This window comes from Neovison vison, chromosome 4, assembly GCF_020171115.1.
Source record: "Neovison vison isolate M4711 chromosome 4, ASM_NN_V1, whole genome shotgun sequence".
NCBI lineage: Eukaryota > Metazoa > Chordata > Mammalia > Carnivora > Mustelidae > Neogale > Neogale vison.
This window is the reverse complement of record NC_058094.1, coordinates 139,273,376-139,298,533: the sequence shown is the minus strand read 5'-3', so window position 1 is coordinate 139,298,533 and position 25,158 is coordinate 139,273,376. Positions and strand designations below refer to the sequence as shown.

At 36.4% G+C, this 25,158-nt stretch overlaps 1 gene segment (V, D, J or C); it reads right to left on the bottom strand.

Annotated features, from left to right (window-relative positions):
• Positions 1-25,158, bottom strand: part of LOC122904686 — a 53,641-nt gene that overhangs the window by 13,841 nt on the left and 14,642 nt on the right. The window contains 2 exon segments of the C gene segment in view: positions 596-925; positions 7,672-7,722. Coding sequence covers positions 596-925; positions 7,672-7,722 — 381 coding nt within the window.

Here is a 25,158-nt window from a genome sequence, read left to right as displayed (position 1 = left end):
ATGGAGACCGACAGAGCCCGACGGCGATCTTGATCTCAAGAGCCTGAGATCATGACCTGAGCTGAATAAATGAGGAGTCAGATGCTCAACTGACTAAGGTATCCGGGTACCTTCAAAGCCCATACTATTCAAATTCTATTGGAAATAGCGGGATATGCCATCATTAAAGAAAACAACATTAGAGAAAATATTCTATGTACTTGTTGTCAGTAATACTTGACAGAAAAGGGGCACCTAGGTGGCTCAGTGGGTTAAAGCCTTTGCCATAGTCTCAGGTCATTATCCCAGAGTCCTAGGATTGAGCCACGCATCAGGCTTTCTGCTAAGCAGGGAGCCTGCTTCCCTTCCTCTCTCTCTCTCTGCCTGCCTCTCTGCCTACTTGTGATCTCTGTCTGTCAAATCAATAAATAAATTCTTTAAAAAATATATTTGACAGAAAAGGTAGGGTTTTCCCTTTGAAACAAAGTGGTTTGTCTCCCTCCCTATCCCATCTTGTTTCATGGATTCTTCTCCTACCCACTTAAGCCCCCATGTTGCATCACCACTCCCTCATATCAGGGAGATCATAGTTGTATTCATTTTTATGTGCACATACCTTTGTTTATTGAAGGAAAAAGAATCTCTTGAACAACTTTTCTTCTGTTATTTTTGTGGTTGACAATACATCTGTGTTCTTTATCCATTGATGCTCCAGTCACGGTCAGCCAGCTGAATTTCATGTATGTGTCCTTAGTCTTCATGGTGTCTCCCTGCTGGGATTTCAGAATTGTTTTGTCATCCTTTTCTTGCCAATCTACCTTGATAACATCAGGGAAAAAATCCTCAAGAAGACAAAGATATGTTCCAGCCTTATGGACTTCTACTTCAGCAACTGAAGGAAGAAAAACTGTGGGCTTGGGAGAAATATCTTCGTCAGGACTTTTATCTGTTGAAGAAAATGGAATAAAAAAAAAACAAAACAAAAACAATTAAAACATAACTAGAGAAACACAAACATTGTGTGGTTTGGAAACAACCAGCACATAGTAAAGGGGAGGAAAGTTGCTACAGAATTAATGCTTATTGTAGGTTTTCATCTTCAGAGGTTTGTGAGGTGCTTATTTTCTTAGTTTCCACAGGAAAAGAGGTTCTAGAGGTTATGTAACTTGAAGAAGTCAAAGACATTAAGTGAAAGAGCCTAGATCAAAACGCAGAATATTTTTAAACAATACACAATCACTTGATTGAATGGAAATCTATCGAGTTACCCTTTTAGTTACAAATATGGGTTCCAAGCCCATTTCTGAATATTAGAATTCTTCTCCTTGATTTCTGATTTTATAGAACATCTTGTTCTAATATTTAAACCACTGCAGGATTTTGAGTAGGACAATGTTGAATGCTGCACCTCCAAATAATTTACAATGCCTGAAATTTAGAAACCAAATGGCCATATATCCAAAACTTCTATTTAAAAAAAATGTATTGATTATTTTCAGAAATGTACTTAGAGTAATCCAATCAATTAATGTAATGGTCAGAATTTTGTTTTGCTTCAGGAAATGTTCACTTAAAGCTAATTTTATATTGGAATTTCCTTTGAGGTTGAAGCATTACTGAGAAGACACATTTTGACTCTTCGCATTTCCCTCCAAATCTGAATCTGCCCTCTAAGACTACTGAACTTGTTGTAGTACCCCTCAATTTTCTTTCATTTCACCTGCTGAATAAAGTCACATATAATGATATAATGTTAACAGCTCTGGTCAGAGTTTCTTGTAAATATAATGTCAAATTATATAATGAAACTTCGTGATTCTCAAGGGCATATCATTTGAACACTGGGATATTCTTTGGTTATACATTTATTATTAATTAATGATTCAAATTATAAATAGTAATACTCTTCCCAATTTGAGTTCAAACTGAAATACAAATGCTTTATTGATTTTCTCTTTCCAGTCGTTTGGAGTTAGAATAATAATTTCATGGCTGTTCCTAAGAAATGACTAGGATTTCTCCTTTGAGAAGAAAGGGGCAAAAGATTCCTCAGAATTTTTGCCTGTGCACCAGAGTTCCCAATTTTTATACTAAATAGTAAACAAACAATGATGAGTATTTTAATTCATGCTCTAAGTAGGTATTGGGTCATAATATACTTCTTTTAATTTTGTACATCTTCCTTATAGTATAAATAGTATTTTGCTGATTATAATAAAAGACACTGTATTTTTCCTCAACTGTATATTTTGGGTTTTAATTTTAAAATCATATTATATAAAGCAAGACTTATTTTTCAAAGCACATGGTATTCCCATAATTCTTGCCCCTACTCAATATATTAAAGAAACTAATTTTCATCTTACAAAGTTTGGTTTCTGTTAGGAATACTTCTGATTCATCATAGTAAAGAACTTGATAATCCAATCATAATCTTGGGAAAATCTGGATGGTAAAACATTATGCCTACCTCCCGTCACTTTTCTTTATCTAGGGTCCTGGAGTCTCATTCTTTTCAGGATAAAAGGTATCTTGAACTTCCATAACTTTTTCGATGTGATAGTTAACTGAACATTAAGTAATATTCTACATTTTTTATGGTATGTGCCTATATTTTATGGAATTTGTATTACGTATTTTTTTCAGCATTCCTCTTTTTAGGATTTTATTTATTTATTTTAGAGAGAGAGAGTGGTGGGGGAGAGAGCGGGATTCCTGAGCAAGCTCCACACTCAGCCTGGAGTCCAACACAGAGCTCAAGGCTCAATTCAACTACCATGAGATCATGACCAGTTGCTTTATAGAAGAGCCACCCAGGTGCCCCTCACTATTCTTTATTAAACTTATTGAGAGTGTTTTTTATGGCCCCAATCATTTCATTGATTTATAAAATAGAAACCAGTTTACAAAGTAAATAATTTTTTCTAATACATTTATATTATTCATAATCACAAAAATTTTCAGGTAAATTGCCCGAGTTAATATATTTGATGAATATAAAGCTGTATGAATTATATATAAATTAACCAAATGCAATGACATTTTCAATTAAGTATGGTACTTTGAATCTGCATATTAATATTAATTCAAAATACCTCTATTTTATTCTTCTCATTTTTATTAAAAAATACTTAAGGCTATTTCTTATGTAAATATGACATTCAAATTGATGACATTTCTAAGTATATTTAAAAGTAGTAAAAAAAAGTAGTAACTGTATTTCTAAATATATTCCTAAGTATTTTCTAAATAAAATTTAAACTTTTAGTTGTTTTTCTGCTAAATACCAGTATGAAGCGCATGTTTGTGTTTGACATGATATCATAAGATAAAGGATTAAAATTTATGTAGATACAACAACTTAAAAATTAAAAAAAAAACAAATTTGAATTTCATTTTTATGCCAAGTGAGGGAAAAGTCCATTAAGCAAACTCCTCTAAATTCAGGTTTTTTGTATATCAGTGGACAGTAAGGATACTTTCCTCTAGAGTGGTTAGAAGTAGAGCCAAATGCTCTGGAGAATTTCTGCTCTGTCAGTATGATTGGTTACAAACCATTCTCCATACTGGATACAATTCTCCATACTGGATGCAATTCTCCCTCTAGGTTTGAAATGAGGCAACATCTATGCAACACCTGTTATGTGTTATGTGCCAAGTACCTTATTTACAGTCTCTCATTTAATTTTCATATGCCCCCTGCTCATACATCCTGTTATCCCATCTTTTGGATTAGAAAGCTAAGACTGAATGAATACTGTTTTTCTGAAAATAAATAAATTGGAAAAATATATATATATATATATATAAAAAAAAAAAAAAAGAAAGCTAAGACCGGATAATAATCACCCAAGTTCACGAAAGCAACAAGTAGAGGAGCTGGAGCACAGGTCAGTCTGAGTCCAAAGTACAAATCTCTGACAACACACTCTCACCATCAGAAGAGACAATGTGACAACTCACACAAGTTATCTGATCAACTTTGTTCTTGAGTCAAATTCTTTCAAGACAATTACGCATGTTCTGCATGAGCACTTCATGCAAATCCACTTGGACACAAGATCAGATGCTTTAACAGTGTTTGCACAAAGTAGTCTATGCCGACCTTTACCAGAAGGTTTGATAGAAAAGTCTCTTCTAATATTTCCATATCTATACATACTGCAAAAATGAGACATTATAATTATAATTAACATTACCATAATTATTAGCAATTTGTTTGTGATTATTGTTACTCCAACATGACATTTTATTCTCATGGGACCAAACTTTCCCTTACTAATGGGAATGCAGTATTGGGGGATAACAATTGGACCTATGTCATTTTAGATCGCTAGACTGGCACCTGCCTGACCAGGTCTGCTGAAGGTCACCATCTGTGAATGACATTAAATGTCATGATGCCCACAGTAAAGATGCAGTGGGAGCATGAGATGCGTTTGCTAAAGATCATTTCTTCCATTTCGTAAAATGTATGTGGAAGGAAATGCCCAGTCTTTCACTTTGCATTCCTCCTAAAAGACTCATGCACTGAAGTCTTTTTTTTTTTTTTTTGTGGTGGGGAAAGCAACATGTTGGAAAATTGGGTGTGTTTCATTTTTTTCAGTTAATAAAAAGTATGTGCTCTAATACATGTTTCTCCTACCTTTGAACATAAAATTGTACCCTGCACTTTGTACTAGATAATCACAGGCCTTTTTTCTTCTACTTCCCTTAATGCTTTTGATCTATTTTTATTCCATTGCCTAATTGAACTTGTATATTTTATTTTAGACCTTCTCAAACAGATTTTGTAAATAGGCAGTATAAATAAATGAGACAGAGTTTGTATATTAGAACTTGTTTCTGTTTCTGCCCAGAGCTTGATAGTTTAGTGAGGTCTACCTTGAAGTTGACATGAAAAATGGGAGACACTACATCAAAAACTAATCATGTACAGTATGGTGACTAACACAATAATAAAAAAAAAGAAGAAGAAGAAGAATGGGAGAAGATGTTTGCAAATCCCACTCTGATATAAATATAAAACATTCAGAATTAAAACACACTGAAATGCCAGAGCATAAGAGGAAGCTTTCATCCCCCAAATTATGCCTCATAAAACAGAGGTTGCCTTATGTTTCAGTTTTTGCAACTTCTCATTTTAAACAATGGTCTTCTAATACTCTACTTTGATTAAACAATGCACTTGGACAAGATATCAACCTGAAATAAACTCAATTAAAACTAGTTTAGAGGTAGTACCAGTAAAAAAAATTAAGAAGTTTCATATGGATTTGGTAAATATTACTGGGACTAAAGTCTCTATACTATATGCTTACATTGTACATATACATGACAGAATAAATGAAAAAATGCTTTTATTTTTTAGGGGGATTAATGTCTCTTACAATTAAATATCCAATGCTCTCATCAGAATGGCATCCCCAAACTTAATTCCGACTCTAAGATGACTCAGAAATTTGTTCTAATGTATACATTCTAGAAGCATGTGAAGAATCTGAACACAATTTTTATTGAAATTTGAGGCCGAGAGAGCAGTATTTCTCAGGTGATATTTGTAATAATACAATTTTTATAGGCATAATCCAATGAAGATATAAACTATTAAAATGAAATACTTGAGGTATGCCTGGGTGGCTCTGTCTGTTAAGTGTCTTCCTTTGACCAAGGTCATGACCCCAGTGTCCTGGGATAGAACACCTTTCCTTGGGATCCCTGATCATTGGGAGTCTGCTTCTCCTTTTCTGTCTGCTCTTTCCCCAGCTCCTGTGTGCTCTCTCTTTCTCTGTGTCTCTCTCTCATGTGTGTATGCTCTGTCTCTCAAATAAATTAAAAAAATACATTTTATGAAAAAAGTAAATATTTGATTTTATATATATTAATATAATTTTATATATACAATTATAAAACCTCTCCCTTCTTTACATCCAGATAAGATAGATAAGATAAAGGATTAAAATTTATGTAGATACAACAACTTAAAAATTAAAAAAAGAAACAAATTTGAATTTTATTTTTATGCCAAGTGAGGGAAAAGTCCATTAAGCAAACTCCTTTAAATTCAGGTTTAGAAATCTGAATTGCTATTCAGATTTCTGGAAAGGGAGAAATCAGCTTAGGTTGAGACTAACAATATATGAGGTATTGCTTACTACATTCTGCTTATTTGTAGAAACATGTAACAATGAGTCTTAGAAATTGAAAGTATTCTGCAAATATTGTCCAATTGTTCTAAAGAGTCCTGTGGACTAGATCAAAATTAATACATTTCTCTATACTCTTGATTTAAGAAGAACTCCACTGGGTGATAATTGTAATCTGTAGAACTGCTTTTTTATTTTTATTTTTTTTTAATATTTATTTATTTATTTATTTGAGAGATAGACAGTGAGAGAGAGCATGAGCAAGGAGAAGGTCAGAGAGCGAAGCAGACTCCCCATGGAGCTGGGAGCCTGATGTGGGACTCGATCCCGGGACTCTGGGATCATGACCTGAGCCGAAGGCAGTCGTCCAACCAACTGAGCCACCCAGGCGTCCCAGAACTGCTTTTTTAAATGATTATTCAGGTCCCAATTTATGTAAGAGATACTTTCATATTTAATTTCATTTAGTTCGACAACATCTATTTGAAATGGGGGCTACATTGCCAGACTGAATGGATAGAAATATAGCAAATGTTAACAGAATATGTGTCATTATAAATATTTAACACTTAATTTTTTCTCTTTTCCAATTTTTCCCTAATGGGCATATATTATTTTAAAAATTTTAAGAAAGTAATAACCAATGAATCTAAATTTATATGCTGAAGAATGATTATATAGAAAGTGATAGATCCTGACTCACAGTTCACATTTTTCTCTGTACCACAATCTTCCAAAAAAAAAGTTTTTAGGATTTCTGAATTACATCTGTGTCACCATTATTTAATTAGATTGCTAAAGTTTATATTGCAGTCAATTGGGAAAAAAACAGGACTAGAAATTTGCTTTTCAATTTGTGAATCCATGTGTGCCTATGATGACAACAAGAAAAATACCAGAATATATCATTCCTTTCATTTTTCCAAAGTTTCACTAGCCCTATGAAAATTCTTTGAAAACACTTATTCAACTAGATCCTGTAGGGTAGAAACATCCGTGTGAGATGTTCTCCTTCATTCAGGCAAAATTTTATCTCTAAATCTAATGAAGAATGAAAAAATTTACTAGGCCAAATTTGGAAAAACCAAACCTAGTTTTGACATTCTTGGATGTTTGTGCAGTTAAATATGTCGATATCTGATATGAATTATCTTCAAACAAAAATGCAAGTTTATCAATTTTTGTTTACTCCTTTCCTTTGTTTTTTTTTTTAGAATCTAAAAAATAAGATACACAAATTTCTTTACAAATCTGTCAACACAGAAATCCCTAAGGGATTAAAGGCTCTACCCCTTAGGAATTCCAGATGTTCTAGCTAGTTAGCTCTTTGTTAATGTCCTCCAAGCTAGATCAGGCAGCAACTACCCCCAAGACTGGGACAGAGTCAACAACCTCTCCTAGTAACCCACTGCTATTTATGATCAAACTCGGACCAATCCTAGAACTCTGAGCCAGCACCAGCTCCTAGCCTGCTGCTCCCTACCCTCCACCTACATCACCTATGTCCTCTCCCTACCTTATAGGGAAGAATTTAAAAATATCTTACCTGTAACCCTGAGCAATGTGCCAGGACCAAACAGTTTTTTGTACCACCAGCTACCTCGGCTACACTGTCTGAAAAGCTTTTACAGAAAACCTCCTATGTGCCTCCTTTAAAATGTGCCTGTATTCTTTCAATATTTCTCTCTATATATAAACAGACACTGCTAACATTAAATAAAGATGAATCTCAAGCAAAATCACATTAGATATGAACTTAGTCAAGAATGGATGACCTGACCCCTTTCTGCCTGGACAGCTTGGGTCTGTCTTTTCCATCTCAATCACACACATTGGAGAGTTTGATTTTACCTTTAGTCACCATGTTCCTGAAACTTCTAAATATTTTTTCTTAAAAGGTTTTCATGTATCATATCAGTTCTTTTCCTAGAGTGTAATTTATAGTTATTATTTCTGTGATTTTAACAAGAATAAAGATAGAAATAATATTAAGAAATAAATATTTTAAAATTAAATACTTTTAAAGTTAATATTTAAAAATTTGATATATGAATGTTCAATATTCTATAGGTATATATATACTTTTTATCTCTACACACTGAGGAGTGGTTATCTGGCTTTATTATAAATTAAATTCTTTCCAGAATTCAGCCCTCACTGATTCAAGAACAGATGAGTTATTAAAGAGTGAGAACTATTAACCCATTTATTGCTGAAAGACTATTCCTAAGAAATTCAAATTACCCCAACAAGTTCCAGGATATTGAATTAAAACCCTAAGCTGCTCATCAGAAGATCTTAATTCGGTTTGGTCTTTTTGCCTTTGTCCCAGCAGGAGGGCAAAGGCAGCTCTGAGTTCTGCAGCTGAGTCCTGAATACAGTACAACTGCTCCTGTTCTTCTGCCAGTTTTCATAGTCCCAGCAGATTTGATGCTCCTGCAGAAAGATTGAAAGGAATGGTGTCAAAAGGACTTGTTCCTTTATAAAAATACCCTAAGCATCACATTGTGAGAATTTAATAAATGCATATTCAACATGACCTACTTGATGTCTTGGGAGGAATTTTAGTGCCATGATTAGAAACAGAAGCATTGTTTTCTGCATGAGGAGTCATACAAATTTTGAGCTATCACTATTACACATTCAACTGCATAGTCTATTTAAAAGGTCAGACTACAAAAGACTATATATTCGGAATACATTTATGGCTTGGGGCGCCTGGGTGGCTCAGTGGGTTAATCCTCTGCCTTCGGCTCAGGTCATGATCTCAGGGTCTTGGGATCAAGCCCCGCATTGGGCTCTCTGCTCAGCAGGGAGCCTGCTTCCCCCCTCTCTCTGCCTGCTTCTCTGTCTACTTGTGATCCTCTCTCTCTGTCAAATAAGTAAATTAAAAAAAAAAAGAATACATTTATGGCTTAATGTTTCTCATAGCATATAATGGTTAGACCATGCAGTAAGAAACAAACAAGTATCTATTGGTTCCCAAACTTTGCCATAGTAATTAGCAATGTGAACGTAGGCAAATAACTGAACTCTCAGCAGTGAAATTGGAATAAGAAGATCCCATGTATAATGCTCTTAAAGATTGAGACAAGGCACAGAAACAAGGCAGTATGGCATCTGACTCCCAGTAAATATTAGTTAATAGTATTATTGTCTTTAATTGAATGGTTTGGGGTTCCTTAACCAAATTTTCCACTAAAAAATGTAGATTTTATAAACAATAAGTATCTATTACATAAATTAAGAAAGCAAAGGAGTTGCTGAATCAACATTTTATGTGTCTGGGAATCACAGGCCAAAATACATGCGGCTCCATCAAGTTGCAATCTATAACACTTATCCACTAGGCTACAAGTTTTTTGAGTGTTGTGCACACTTTTACCTCTAGTGTCAAGCATAGAAACTGTTTTCAAAAAATGAACAAACAAGGATGTAAAACCATGCTAACAGCTTCTTTCCATGGAAAGATGAAATGGTTTTCTGAGCTCACAAATTCCATTAAACTGGACCTTCTCTAGGCAATATTACAAAAGCCATGAGAGCACAGATTTTGACTAAACTCAGCCTACTCACTAAGAAAATAAAGTAATAGCATTATGTTGATTTATTGATGTTCTATGATTGTCCACCGGAAGAGTTAAATTTTTGCACTGCTCTTAAAGATGAGATCAAAACAATAACATAGGCTTTGCAGATTATTAGAGAAAGGAACACTATTCATTAAGAAAGGAGCACTATTAAGACTATAGGTACTTCATCAAAGAGTGTTTCACTTAAAAGGCCACCTACATGAAAAACATCTTGAATAAATAACTTACACAAATATGTCACAGGCGAGGTCTCAGAAATATTTTAATTTCAAGCCTGCATCTATAGTTTTGTGTGTATATTTTCTACAAGAAGAATTTCAATATGCTTGAAACCAAGGAAGTAAATAAACCATTCACAAAGTAGTTTTATTTCCATATATATATAGTGACAAACTTTGTCACTATATATGGACAGATTTTGCAGCTAAAATATTTTGTCACTATATATGGAAACATATTTTAGCTGCAAAATTCCTGTCTAAGTGCTAAGTTGATTCTACCCATTTTTTCTAAAAAGCATCTATTCATTTTTCATTCATAGTACCTAAAAATAACAAAGCTACTTACCAGGAAAATGTATTATAAGCTTAGTTCCTTCTACAAATATCTTGATCCAGCCTGGTTAACAGTTACCACACTGGTTAGAGCTTCTACAGAAATGTAAGCCTTCTCCTGAGGTTCATGTCAGGGCCAGCAGGTAGAAACCTTGTACTGGCAGTGTGGTCTTTCAAGGTCATATAAAGTTCTTGAATATAGGCTTAATGGCATGTGATATTTTATAAATTTTCCTCAGATTAATTGATCAAAATGTCTGTTTGATGGAGGCAGCAATCATGGAAAATGCTGATAGAAAATAGAGATGAAGAAAGTAAAAAGAAAGAGAAAGGGAGGGAAAGAGGGAGAAGGAAGAAAGGAAGGGAGTAAGACAGAGAGAGGGAGGGAGGGAGAGAAGGGGAGGGAGGGAGGGAAAGAGAAGGAAAGTGAAATAAGAGAAAAAGAAAGAAGAAAGAAAGAGAGAGAGAGAGAAAGAAAGAAAGAAAGAAAGAAAGAAAGGAAGAAAGAAAGAAAGAAAGAAAGAAAGAAAGAAAGAAAGAAAGAAAGAAAGAAAGAAAGAGAGGGAAAGAGAAAAGAAAGAAGAAAAGAAAGATCAGGACAAAGAGTCAAGCAATGACTTTTCTAAATTACCAGAAACAGTGTTTCAGAAAATTAAGAGGTTTTGATTTCCAGGTGTTCAAGTGTGTGAAACTGCTAAAAGATGCATCAAAGGAAACCTCTTCTGTTCTCACAAACACCGGCCTACTGTGTCAGCAGTTAAGGGTTATATCTCTGAAGGGAATAGGCTTCACTAACTGAAAAAGCTAACATGTCAACAGAAATATACTTGAGAAATGTGGATGATGGGCTCCATTTTTTAGTAAGCCACTTTTACCATTCAGCAACACAAAGCTTTCACCAGGGAAAGCAAAAGGAGAAAATACTTTCTGCGATGACACTATTTTCCTGGAATAAAAGGAAAAAAATTGTAGAATTCTGTCTCCCACAGAAAAATAGATTCCTTATTAAAACTCAAATTGGTTTAAACAAACCCTCTGCTTTGCTGAAAGAAGAAGCCTCTTAGAAGCTATTCTGTGATCTTTGGAAATATATCTGTGGCCTTGCCTCTGTGGATAACTAGCTTTGTCAAGGCATTTGCCCTCCCTGTTTTCCCACATCCCATCTGCTGTGTGAGCATTAAGCTACATATGTGCAAAAGGCCCTTCCCGTTCCAACAGCTTATGAAGCTGTGATTAAGAGCTGGAAAGGGTCTGCTGTGGCTGCTCAAGTGAGAAAGCAGTTGAGGGTTGGTAATGGAGAAGGTTTCCTTACAGATCCCTTCTGACTCTGTGACATTGCAAGATCCCAGCATGCACAATAGCAGGGAGCTTCCTGCGATGCAATGACCTTAATGGTTATCAAGGAAAAGACTCTTATCTGAACCCAAGCTGGAACTGGGCTTGAGTTGTTCATCATCCTGGATGAGTTATCCAGGATTCATTTCAGCAGTTCTCTTTTTTATTGTTACCACTGCCAAATGGGCTCTCCAAGGACCCTAGAGAGCCCAAATCATATGTGCATGCTTCTGCCTGCAGTTCTGGCAAAGGAGACTTGATCCTGAGAAATTCTCGTTTTGCAATCTTCATTGGAAAAGCAAAGGAGAGAAATCAGAGGCAGTTGCATAAATTGACAGTGGACATGAAAACAGTGAACCAAAGAGACAGGAGTGTAGTCAACCTGCAAATCAAGCTGGAGACACATGTCCATTCATGGGGTTGGCGTTGCCCTGGAGTAGTCAGAATTTTCTCCAAGATGGGCATCGATCAGGACTGGGGAGATGGTAGCAAAATGGTTCTTCAGATTGGGGAGCAAGTTTTGATTTAAAACCAATGAAAGACCTTCACAGTAAGATATCTCTCAGTGGCATTTTACTATGACTGCACCAAAACACTCCTGTTACAATAACTCAATGTTATCTTCCTTTTGGGGCCAACACTTTCATTTTTTTCCTTTAGGTTTGGCTTCAAACCCACCTATCCTTGAAATCTCTTTCTCTCTGAGTTATGGGTTTCTCACTATATTTGGTAAGAGTGTGTGGGAGGTATAAGGCTATCAGGATAACTGGAAGAAAAGACTTATTACTGTATAAAATAACAATGAGATAATAATCCAACAACTTTATGCAGAACTTTATGCATTTTATATACTTTATAAAATGAAATTTATACACAACTTTATACATTTTATAGATCAGTAGTCTGAAGAAAATTCATAAATTTGGAAGAATTTGAACAATTACTGTAGTTATTACCTTAGGTGTTATGATGTTACAACACTCTGCTGTGAGTAAGAAAAAACTTGGAGGAAAAATAATCTTTTGTTTTCCTATCCTGGACTCTCTTCCTATTCACAATTCTTAGCTTTTCAAAAGAAAGCAAACTTTTACTGTTGTTTGGAGGACAATGTAATATGTGACATTTAAAGAGTCCCTGAGTTCCTGTGGTGGCTGAGCTAGGTGAGTGAAGCAGTTCCATTGTAAGGGGAAAGGACCCTGTGATGTGTTGACCCTGTGCTAGACCCGTCCTATAAGCAACCTTCTTCAGTCCCCAACAACCCCATGATAGATACTGAGTAACTTCACTGGATTGTGGCAGTTAAGTGGCTGAGCAAGAATTCAAACAAGTTCTCTACCACTCCAAAGGCTTTGTAATTTCCATCATTCATTCATTCATTCATTCATTTTATGACATTGTACACACTGGGATGGATTCCATCCCAGGAAACTTCTTACAGATGGAGAAACAGAAAAAATTCACATATCCAAAAGCCAACCTAGTCCCCACAGAGGTAAGGATAAAAATAAAGTGACTTTGGGTCACTTAGGTTTAAATAGTCAGGAGTAGGCTAGATTTGAAGTTTGTTGTTGTTATGTTATGAGGGTTTGAATTTGTTCTTATCAGAGTCCAGACACCTAAAAGTTCTCTAGTGTATTTTGTCTTTGTCTCTTCACCTGTCTTTGAGTCCTCTCCTGTTCTGCTCCCCAGAAAGAGTCTGTTTCTCGAAGCTCTCTGAGCTCTGTCCCACTGTGCCTTTTGCCCAAGGTTTGCTAATGTGGTGGTAAAAGGTCAGGGAAGCAGATATTCTCTGGTATTTTTACTAAGTCCCAATTTTAAGCAGATACAGTGAAACTGGGTCTTAAAAATATGGCCTTCCCAAGTATTCCTGCCTCTTTTCCAGAGGTGGAACATTTTCAAACCTTGTCTCCCTCCCCCATCTGCAGGAGGTTCCCACCAACTTCAAGCTGAGGTTGGATGCCCATCCTTGAGCAGATGAAAATGTGTTACTTTTGGACAGAGGGGAGATCTTCTGGGCAAAGTTTCAGTGATTGCCTCCTTTGCCTTCCTTCAACTGCCGTGGGATTCCACCAGGGCCTTCCTCTGCAATGAAGTCACTTTTTTCTATGGTGGGTAGATTAGGTCTGGATGGACCATCTCTTGTTCCCCTCCTGCAGCACCAAGGGAAGCTTTCTCTGCATTGTCCCTGATCTTCCATGTAAGAATTTCGTTTGGTTCTAGAGAAGACACAAAAATACCCCTTATATATTCCCAAGGTTCACACACTTCCTCCAGTCTATGGAGCTTTTATTATTGCATTAACAAGTTCTACTTGAATCACCTGATCAGGAGAATGTGTTTGACAACATCTGTCCAAGGTGAGCAAAAGCTCACATCCTGTTTTTCCCTGCAAGTGCCTGTCTGTCTCCAGTTTTTCTAAAATCCATATACCCTGCAACCTCAATTCCCTGAATGACTCAAACAAATTATTAAGTTTCATTCCTACTTTTTAAAATAGTATTGTAAAATTTTAGCAGTGCCATTTTTGCCTCTCTACATCTCTAAGCTCATGTGGCTCCTCTGCCTTATTTATGTTTTTTTTTTTTTTTTTAATTTTCCTTCCATTAAAAGTTCAAAAAGCCTAGGCACCTGTGTGTTTCAGTCAATTAAGCCTTCAGCTCAGGACATGATCCCAGGGTCCTGGGGTTAAGTCCAGCATTGCCTCCCTCTGCTTCTGCCTCTGTCTCTCTCTCTCTCTTTTTTATTCTGCTTGCATTTTGCTTGTTTGTTTTTAATGACATCGATTATTTTTCTTGAAGGACATTGACCTATCATTTTGTAGAATGTCTTATATTCTGAACTTAAAAAAGATTTTCCTCAAAGAAATTTTCTTAAAGAATAATAATAAATAATAAAATAAAATAAAATTCAGAGAAGTAAATTTCAGATGATTGTAGCCTAATTCTACTATTTGTCTTTTTCATTGTTAAGATGGGTTTATTTCCTTACTGAGTTGTGACATTTCTCTTAGTACTCTGGCTCCGAACACCAGTCTTATCCCTGATTTGTCTTTTGAAAATATTTTCTTCTAGTACATGGCTTTACCTTCCATTTTCCTGACATTTCCTATTTTCCTTTTTTAGTCTTACAATATGAGAAATGTTAAATTTGAGGAAGTGCAGTTTCTCAAACTGTTCTTTTATGAACTTGTTTTTGGTGTCCTAATCGAGCAAACTTTGTCAAATCTAAGGTCAAAAAAATTTCTTCTGTATTTTTTAAGTTATACATTTGTGACCTATAAAGCATTTTTAATTAGTTTGTATATATGGTGGTTAGTATTGATTTTTACTTGTTTTTTATTTGTTGTTGTTGTTGTTTTCTTCACATAGATAACAATGGTTCCAATATCATTTGTTGAAAAATCTGTTTTCTGTTCATTGGATTACCTTGGTATCATGTTTGAAATTAGTTAAGCACTTATGTGTCACATTAGCTGTGAATTAAATAATTCACCTCTTAGCTATGTATCTATGAATTCACTAATACTCCACTGTCTTCTCATTAAAGTTTCATAGTAGTGTTAAAACTCTTTTTCAAACTGGTCTGGTGATGGTATGCCCTTTGCCTTCCTATATGAATTTTTTAAGCAGTTTATTGATTTCTATGAAAACTCCTCCTGGATTTTCATTGGGATTACACTGAATCTACTTATCTTTTGGAGAACTTTTTGTTGTTGTTGTTTATTTTTTTTAATTTTTTATAAACATATAATATATTTTTATCCCCAGGGGTACAGGTCTGTGAATCGCAGGTTTACACACTTCACAGCACTCACCATAACACATACCCTCCTCAATGTCCATAACCCCATCCCCCTTCTCTCAAACCCCCTCCCTCCAGCAACCCTCACTTTGTTTTGTGAGATTAAGAGTCATTCATGGTTTGTGTCTCTCCCAATCCCATCTTATTTTATTTATTCTTCTCCTACCCCCTTAACCCCCCATGTTGCATCTCCACTTCCTCATATCAGGGAGATCATATGATAGTTGTCTTTCTCTGATTGACTTATTTCTCAAAGCATGATACCCTTTAATCCATCCACGTCATCACAAATGACAAGATCTCATTTCTTTGATGGCTGCATAGTATTCCATTGTGTATATATTCCACATATTCTTGATCCATTCATCTGTTGATGGACATCTAGGTTCTTTCCATCATTTGGCTATTGTAGACATTGCTGCTATACACATTCAGGTGCACATGCCCCTTCAGATCACTATGTATCTTTAGGGTAAATACCCAGTAGTGCAATTGCTGGGTCATAGGGTAGTTCTATTTTCAACATTTTGAGGAACCTCTGTGCTTTTTTCCAGAGTGATTGCACCAGCTTGCATTCTCACCCACAGTGGAGGAGGGTTCCCCTTTCTCTGCATCCTCGCCAGCATCTGTCATTACAGGACTTGTTAATTTTAGCCATTCTGACTGGTGTGAGGTAATATCTCATTGTGGTTTTGATTTGTATTTCCCTGATGCCGAGGGATATAGGGCACGTTTTCCTGTGTCTGTTGGCCATCTGGATGTCTTTGCAGAAATGTCTGTTCATGTCTTCTGCCCATTTCTTGACTGGATTATTTGTTCTTTGGATGTTGAGTTTGCTAAATTCTTTATAGATTTTGGACACTAGCCCTTAATCTGATATGTCGCTTGCAAATATCTTCTCCCATTCTGTAAGTTGCCTTTCGGTTTTGTTAACTGTTTCCTTTGCTGTGCAAAACCTTTTGTTCTTGATGAAATCCCAATACTTTATTTTTGCCCTTGCTTCCCTTGCCTTTGGCGATGTTCCTAGGAAGACGTTGCTGCGGCTGAGGTCGAAGAGGTTGCTGCCTGTGTTCTCCTCAAGGATTTTGATGGATTCCTTTCTCACATTGAGGTCCTTCATCCATTTTGAGTCAATTTTTGTGTGTGGTATAAGGAAATGATCCAATTTCATTTTTCTGCATGTGGTCGTACAGTTTTCCCAACACCATTTATTGAAAAAGCTGTCTTTTTTCCATTGGACATTCCTTCCTGCTTTGTCAAAGATTATTTGACCATAGAGTTGAGGGTCTATTTCTGGGCTCTCTATTCTGTTCCATTGATCTAAGTGTCTGTTTTTGTGCCAGTACCATGCTGTCTTGATGATGACAGCTTTGTAATATAGCTTGAAGTCCGGAATTGTGATGCCACCAACTTTGACTTTCTTTTTTAATATTCCTTTGGCTATTCAAGGTCTTTTCTGGTTCCATATAAATTTAGGATTATTTGTTCCATTTCTTTGAAAAATGTGGATGGAATTTTGATAGGAATTGCATTAAATGTGTAGATTGCTTTAGGTAGCATAGACATTTTCACAATATTTATTCTTCCAATCCAGGAGCATGGAACATTTTTCCTTTTCTTTCTGTCTTCCTCATTTTCTTTTATGAGTATTTTATAGTTTTCTGAGTATAGATTCTTTGCCTCTTTGGTTAGGTTTATTCCTAGGTATCTTATAGTTTTGGGTGTAACTGTAAATGGGATTGACTCCTTAATTTCTCTTTCTTCTGTCTTGTTGGTCTAGAGAAATGCAACTGATTTCTGTGCATTGATTTTATATCCTGACTCTTTACTGAATTCCTGTACAAGTTCTAGAAGTTTTGGAGTGGAGTCTTTTGGGTTTTCCACATATAGTATCATATCATCTGCAAAGAGTGAGAGTTTGACTTCTTCTTTGCTGATTTGGATGTCTTTAATTTCCTTTTGTTGTCTGATTGCTGAGGCTAGGACTTCTAGTACTATGTTGAATAGCAGTGGTGATAATGGACATCCCTGCCGTGTTCCTGACCTTAGCCAAAAAGCTTCAGTTTTTCTCCATGAGAATGATATTTGCGGTGGGTTTTTCATAGATGGCTTTGATAATATTGAGGTATGTGCCCTCTATTACTACGCTTTGAAGAATTTTAATCAGGAAAGGATGCTACACTTTGTCAATGCTTTTTCAGCATCTATTGAAAATAGGATATGGTTCTTGTTCTTTCTTTTATTAATGTGTTGTATCACATTGATTGCTTTGTGGATGTTGAACCAACCTTGCAGCCCTGGAATAAATCCCACTTGGTCGTGGTGAATAATCCTTTTAATGTACTGTTGAATTCTATTGGCTAGTATTTTGGTGAGAATTTTTGCATCTGTGTTCATCAAGGATACTGGTCTGTAATTCTCTTTTTTGATGGGATCCTTGTCTGGTTTTGGGATCAAGGTGATGCTGGCCTCATAAAAGGATTTAGGAAGTTTTCCTTCCATTTTTATTTTTTGGAACAGTTTCAGGAGAATAGGAATTAGTTCTTCTTTAAATGTTTGGTAGAATTCCCCTGGGAAGCCGTCTGGCCCTGGGCATTTGTTTGTTTGGAGATTTTTGATGACTGTTTCAATCTCCTTACTGGTTATGGGTCTGTTCAGGCTATCTATTTCTTCCTGGTTCAGTTGTGGTAGTTTATAGGTCTCTAGGAATGCATCCATTTCTTCCAGACTGTCAAATTTGTTGGCACAGAGTTGCTCATAGTATGTTCTTATAATTGTCTGTATTTCTTTGGTATTAGTTGTGATCTCTCCTCTTTCATTCATGATTTTATTTATTTGGGTCATTTCTCTTTTCTTTTTGATAAGTCTGGCCAGGGGCTTATCAATTTTATTAGTTCTGTCAAAGAACCAGCTCCTAGTTTCATTGATTTGTTCTATTGTTTTTTTTTGTTTGTTTTTTTTTTTTTTTTTTTTTGGTTTCTATTTCATTGATTTCTGTTCTGATCTTTATGATTTCTCTTCTCCTGCTGGGTTTAGGATTTCTTTCTTGTTTTTTTTTTTTTTTTTTTCCACTTTGGAGAACTTTTGACATCTTATATATATTAAGTCTTCCAATCTATTATATGGTATACCTCCCCATGTATTTTGTTCTTCTTCAACTCTCTCGTTAGTGTTTTATTTTTTTCAGCATACAAATCCTTCATATTTTGAGAATAATTTTCACTGTGTATCCTAAAGTTTTTTTTTTAATATTGTAGTTGTGGGTATAATACATGATACCTTTTTAATATTTCAATATCCAATTGTGAATTGCTAGTATATAAACACAAATGATTTTGCCCCTCTACATCAATTTTACAGTGTATAGTCCTCCACTGTGAGCATGTGTCATCATTTACTTAAGCAGTCTACGATGTCTGGATATTTATGGATATATAATTTCTTGATTTATAATATATCTGGATATATATATATATATATATATATATATATATATATAATTTCACATTTTGCAGTTACCCAATGAATACCTTTGGCATAATTTTTTCAAATGTTGAGATTGTGCCTTTAAAGTAAATTTCTGAAAGTACTTTTGCTAGGTTGAAAAGCAAAGACCTATGAACTTTTGTTCGATATTTCCAAATTCCCCAATAAATGGTTGTATTTTACATCTTACCAGAAATGTATGATTGCCTGCTTTCTTTCAGAGCTTTGTCAACAGAGAAATTATAAACTTTTATTCTTTTATTAACTTTGTATAAATTTAAGAGCTATCTGTATATTTCTTTTCATAAATAACCTTTTCATGTCTTTTGCCATTTTTTGTAGGGTATATTAAATGTCTTACCTCCATTTTTAAAATGTATTTTTAATTTGAGGATAGTTGAACATTACGTGCTATATAGGTTGTAAATATTTCCTCATGGTTTGTCATTTGTCCTTTAACTTATGGGGCTTTTTGCCATGAAAACTTTGTTTTCATTTTCATGGGGTAAACTTGTCAATATTTTCTCTTATTTCATCTTGGATTTTAGTTATAGTCACAAACTCATTTTGTCACTCTTTCTTGCACAGAGAGGGTTGTCAAATGTTCTCTGCAGGGTCAGATAACAAGTATTTTATTTAGTTTTTTGGCCTAAGGTCTCTGTTTTGAGTCCTCACATCTGCCATTGTAACACAAAAGCAGTCATAGACAATTAGGAAATGAATAGGCATGGAAGCAGTCCATAAATGTCAGCAGGTGTTCTATTTGTATTACTAAAAATAAAAAAGAGAAGAGTAGGTTATAGGTTTTGTTTCATATTTTGCTATATTACATTCAAATATGCCAGAATAACCCACATAAGCAATGTAAACTCTGAATATAGTGAGCATTAGATATGCTCCAAGCACTTGGAAGAATTTTGTGTGTATAATTTAAGTTACCCCCCTAAACAGTTTCTTCAGTTAAATATGATTATATTTTCTATTTTCAAGTGAGGAAAATGAATCAAGGATATTTTAAGCAATTTATCTAGAGTAGGACAGTATGGGCAGGATGGATATGTCACAAACGGTCATTGAGGAAACACTGAGTAATAGGGAAACAAAATAAAAACAAATGTCACTCACAGTATGTTATTCTAGGGCAATGACTGATAAATATATTCAATAGACAGCCAAATGCTCAACATTTTAGGCTTTCATGGTTGTCCTGTGCAGAAAAGTCACAGTAGCTCCATCTCCCCATGTGGGCAATTCAATACATTCATGTACTGCTCTTCTGGGGATTAAATACAATAATCTTTGTAAAATATTCAAACAGATACTCTGAGAAGCTTAATCTTTCTTTTCATTCACTTCTTTCTTGAAAGAGTTCATTGTTCTCTGACTCCATATTTCATTCAGGGAGTCTTCTTAACTTTCTTCTGTAGATGTGTTAGGAGTCAGGAGAGGCCTCGGCACTCAGATTCGTTCTCCTGGAACCCACCCCAGTCAAGAATCATCATGGGCAGGGTATGGAGCATGAAGATTCTCAGTTTGTCCTTGAAAAGGTTCTGACATTGCTGGGTCAGGAATTCATGCTGCTTCCATAACATCTCTGCCCTTGATAACACCACCTGATTCTTAGAAGGAGAAACAGAGAATGAAGCTGTTGTCATGATCAGGGAACGAGAGGTAAACTCTATGCATGGTGACTATGTGGTCAGATATCCAATTATCAAAAGTATCAAGTTTTTTTGAAGTAAAGAACTTTTCTCTGCATTTGAAAGTGGACTCTAAGGAGATGGGGGAGGAGATTTTGTAATTTCACACATTACTTGTGTGTATCACTGTTGATGGAGACCATCCAGCTACTAACTACAGAATTTTATTCTTAACCATGATTTTTAATCTTTGTAATTTGTGAAAAACCTTCACCATCTTTTCTTTACAGATAAAAGGAGTATGTGTTATCCTTTTTAATCATCTGATTTGTATTCAGGATTTTTATTTTCCTTACAGAATCCTGGAGAAAAATTTCTTACAGGTGTTTCTACCATGTTGGAGGTGCCTGATGCACTCAGGACATGTTCCAATGGAGTAGTGCTCCTTTTATCCTAGTATTGACCCTGAATGTCGAGTGAGGTGTTGCTTCTACCTCTGTGGTACAGGATTTATACCTCGGTGTCTTCTGTAACTAAGATACCGGCCATTTACTTAGAGATATAACAATCAGTGAATTCCTCAATTTGGCCATAGGATGGTAATAAAAGCATGGAATTTTTATGCTTCACACATTGTTCTACCTCCAAAAACTGTAATGCCCATGAATAAAACTGGAAAGTAGTAATAAGAAATACTTATGTAGACTTTATACACCTTTACTGTCTTCATTTTGAACCATTTGGGGACTAGAAATCTCTCTCCACCCAGCATTTTATCAGACAAATGGGTTTTTCTTGGTACCATTTGCTATGTATTTTCTGGGTTCCCTGACAGCCTAATTTAGTGGGATATCAGTTCAAACTGCTTTAATTTGTACCATAATTATCAACCTCATACGGGCTCACCCTGTGAACAGAATCTAAGATGTTTTCCTGCCAACCTCAGGAAATACAACAGAGAGAGAGACTCAGGTTGGGCCCCCAGCTGTGCAGCCTCTGTGGTTGCCCATATTGAGAAGGATGTGGGTAGGTCCGACCTGAAGATGGTTTTTGTGCAACTTCTCTTGGCACCTCTGATGCTGTGGGTCCTAATCCAGCTGCCACAGAAGTACATGGCCCCATCTTGTTTCCTTAAGCATTTATTTTCAAGGTTGAAGTGGAAGTTTGTTGTTCTTCCTACTTAAGTGGCCCTAGGTAAGATGTGTTGAGACAAATGTGAGATATCCTATCCCTGATCTTGCTTCAGTCAGTACCAATAGATGACTTCTTTGTTAATGTCCTCAATGGTAACCTTGCAAGATATACGGGCACACTCATCTCTTGCTCTGGAGATTGATATTGTGGGTTGCTCCAACTTTGCCTGACCAAAGCCAACTGCAAGCAAAGAGAAATTCCAAAGAAAAAATTATATGGAAAAAAAGTAACAACAAATAATTTCCTGAGTTTCTTCTGTAGACAGAAGTTCCTGGGGGACAAATGCTAAGCCCAGGAGATGAGAAAATGAATGCTTTCAGCTGTGGCATCTCATTGGCTGGGCTGGCTCCCCTGTGACAAGGTAAGAAGTGAGGTTCCTGTTACAGAACTCCTCAGGTCAGGGGCTAAAGGGTGGGGCTGCTTCAAGTTTCTCAGAAGAAGGGGTGGCTTAGATATTTCTGTGGGTTGTTCCTGATCTGTTCCAGATATGAGCAGGTCTGGGGCTTTCTGTGCCCTGTGTAAGTGGGCTCCCAATCCAGAAAGTAATTCCTGATAAATGGATTTTTTGGGGTGTGGCAGGATTATTCTCAAACCCACTCAACCATTCCCCTGCAATCTCATACTGCAGAACCTTGCTCAGAAACATGAGGACAGGCATTTTATATTAAACATTCAATTGATAGTTTATTGGCATTTTACTTATTCTCTGAAGACAGCTAATCCCTCAGGTCCTACATTTGTTGTAAATACATTGGAATGATTTGTGTCACTCAACGTTCAATATTAATCTGCTCCTGGTGTCGGGGACAATGTAGTGTTCCTTGTATTGTCCTGCAGTGAAGAAGTGGTTTAGTTCAATAATTAGGAGAAGCCAGTTGATCTGGGTCACTGCCTTTCTCTGCCACCTCACTCTGTACCAGCTGTGTGACCTGGACAAGTCACTAACCCTGTAGTACTTCAGTTACCTCAGGAGTCAGACGTTCTTGCTAATACTGCAAGAGAATATTTAGGTGATCTGGGTTACAGGGGCTAACATGTGCTGAATGTGAGAACACAGAGCGAGAACTCGGACACACCCACCAATACCCAGCCCCCCTACACCCTTCCTCCACACACATGCAGGTAGGCTTTTCTGCTCTTGACAGATTCCCTCTCATCTTTCACAGGGAGAATTAATAGTGGCCCTATATGGTGGCCCCTCTAACAACCTCAATGAATTCTGAGCTCTGTTGTGATGACATCATGCAGGCACCAATCTCCCCACACCTCCCAGCAAAAGGGCCTTGTTTCAATTCTAATTTGTTGAACCTCTAGCGTTCATCTAAAGAATTGCAGTCCTTAAACCTTTTAGTGAATTCCAGTTCATAAGGCATGAACTTAATACCTTTGGCTCAACATTAAGCCTAAATTCAGTAAGCTCTAATTTTTTTAGTTTTAAAATGACCAATAATAATTAAGTTACAGAAGAATTTTTTTTTACACGCACTAAAAATGGCACACAGTGATTCCCTGTCTCAGCGTGAACTTTACCCACATACAGAGTCTCTGGATGCTGTGATGATGGACAATGGTACAGCCTGTGTGCTGTCAGCCCCCACAAAAGACTTTCACTCCAAGAACACTTTGAAAGCACAGCTCCTGAAGTCATCTGGAAATATGTGCAAATATAATCCAAGATGGCTTCCTGGAAAGCCCCAGAAGTGGTTCAGACCAAGAAAGACTGAGGCTGGGACCCTAGCAGGGGGCTGATTGTGGTTGGCACTGTAGGGAAGGATGTGAATGGTACAGACCCAAGAAGATCTTCTGTTGCTTGTCTCCACAGTTCTAGAGTGGTGAGTACCATCAGCACAGTAGTAAATGACAACATCCTCTTTTTCTATGAAATTTATGGCACAGATTGAAGTAAAAATTTGAGAAACCTTTCTCCTCAGCTTTGCTCTTCCCACATACAAGACTTTGAGTTGGGATTTTTATTGACCTTTCAAAAATCTGATGCTCCAAAGCCTGATTGTGTTTTTGCCCCTACCAGTGAATGACTACCTTTTCAATAATTGTTCTGGATTTCTTGCAATATATGTCAATATTTTCTTTCCTTAAAAAAATTTTTTTTTCTTTACTTTTGTGGAATGGACATGTGGATGTGTTCCATCCTTGATGGAACTCTAAATAAAAGAAGAGCATTTCCAATGAACTCCCTTTGAAAAGATTTTATTTATTTATTTGAGAGAGAGACACAGACAGAGAGAGAGTATGAGAAGGGGTGAAAGGGAGAAGCATATTCCCTGCTGAGTAGGGAACCCACCACAGAGCTCAATCCTAGGACCCTGGGATCATGACCTGAGACAAAGGATGACACTTAACCATCTAAGCCACCCAGGCTCCCCATACTTCTAATAATTATAAGAAACAATACAGAATTTCTTTGCCCTCTCATCTAGACTGAAATGGTCCAGGAGTGTGATTCAGGAGCACAGAGGAAGAAGAAAGTGAATACTTAGATCCAAGATACCCCATCTGCCAGGCTGTGTACTACAGAAGCAGGCAGGATAGTGGGGAACTGGTGGCTGGATGCCTCCTGCCTTAGTGTCAAGAGGGCATAGCCTGAAAAGGGGGGGTTAAAAAAGTGGTTGATGAGGTCGATTGCTGGGCCTTTAGTACTGGCTGCAGACTTATAGGGAATGAGGGTGTTTTGTAGGTTTCTTGCTGCTGTGTCCTTCTCAAAATAAGACTAGTGGTATCTGGAGAACTGTTGGCATAAATGTGAAGGGACTATGAAAGAATCTTGATTTCTGTGGAAATGAAAATTGTTTCTACTTTCCAGGAGCTATTTTATGAACATGATTTCTCTATATAATATTTTTCAATATGGCATGTTTAAAATATTAACTTTCAGAAGAGAAAATATTTGGGGCTCTTGGCTGGCTGAGTTGGTAAGTGTCTGACTCTTGATTTTGGCCCAGATCTCAGAGTATTAAGATTAAGCTGCACATTGGGCTTGTGCTGAGTGTGGAGCATACTTAAGATTCTCTCTCCCTCTGCCTCTCCCCACCTCTCTAAAAAATGAACTAATACTAAGCGAGTATATTTTATGCTTGAAGTTTTATTCTAGATGTCCTTAACCTTGTCCATCCTCACAGAAATTACATTATATCGATGCTTGTAAGTTTTCATTCCATAGAACAGGACAGCGAGGGTCAGAGGAGTGACAACTGAATCAAGAAAATTTACAAAGCTGCTAAGTAGGACATGTGTTTAAATATCATCCTTGAAGAAACAGAGAAAAAAGAGAACAATGAAGATGAAAAATTCCCTTGAGCATCTCACCAGGAACAAAAACTCTCTCCATTACAGTCTCTGGATTTCTCGATTTCTTCTTTGCAGATACATGGACATAAATATTATTTTGTGGGCTACAAATTCCTTGATGAGT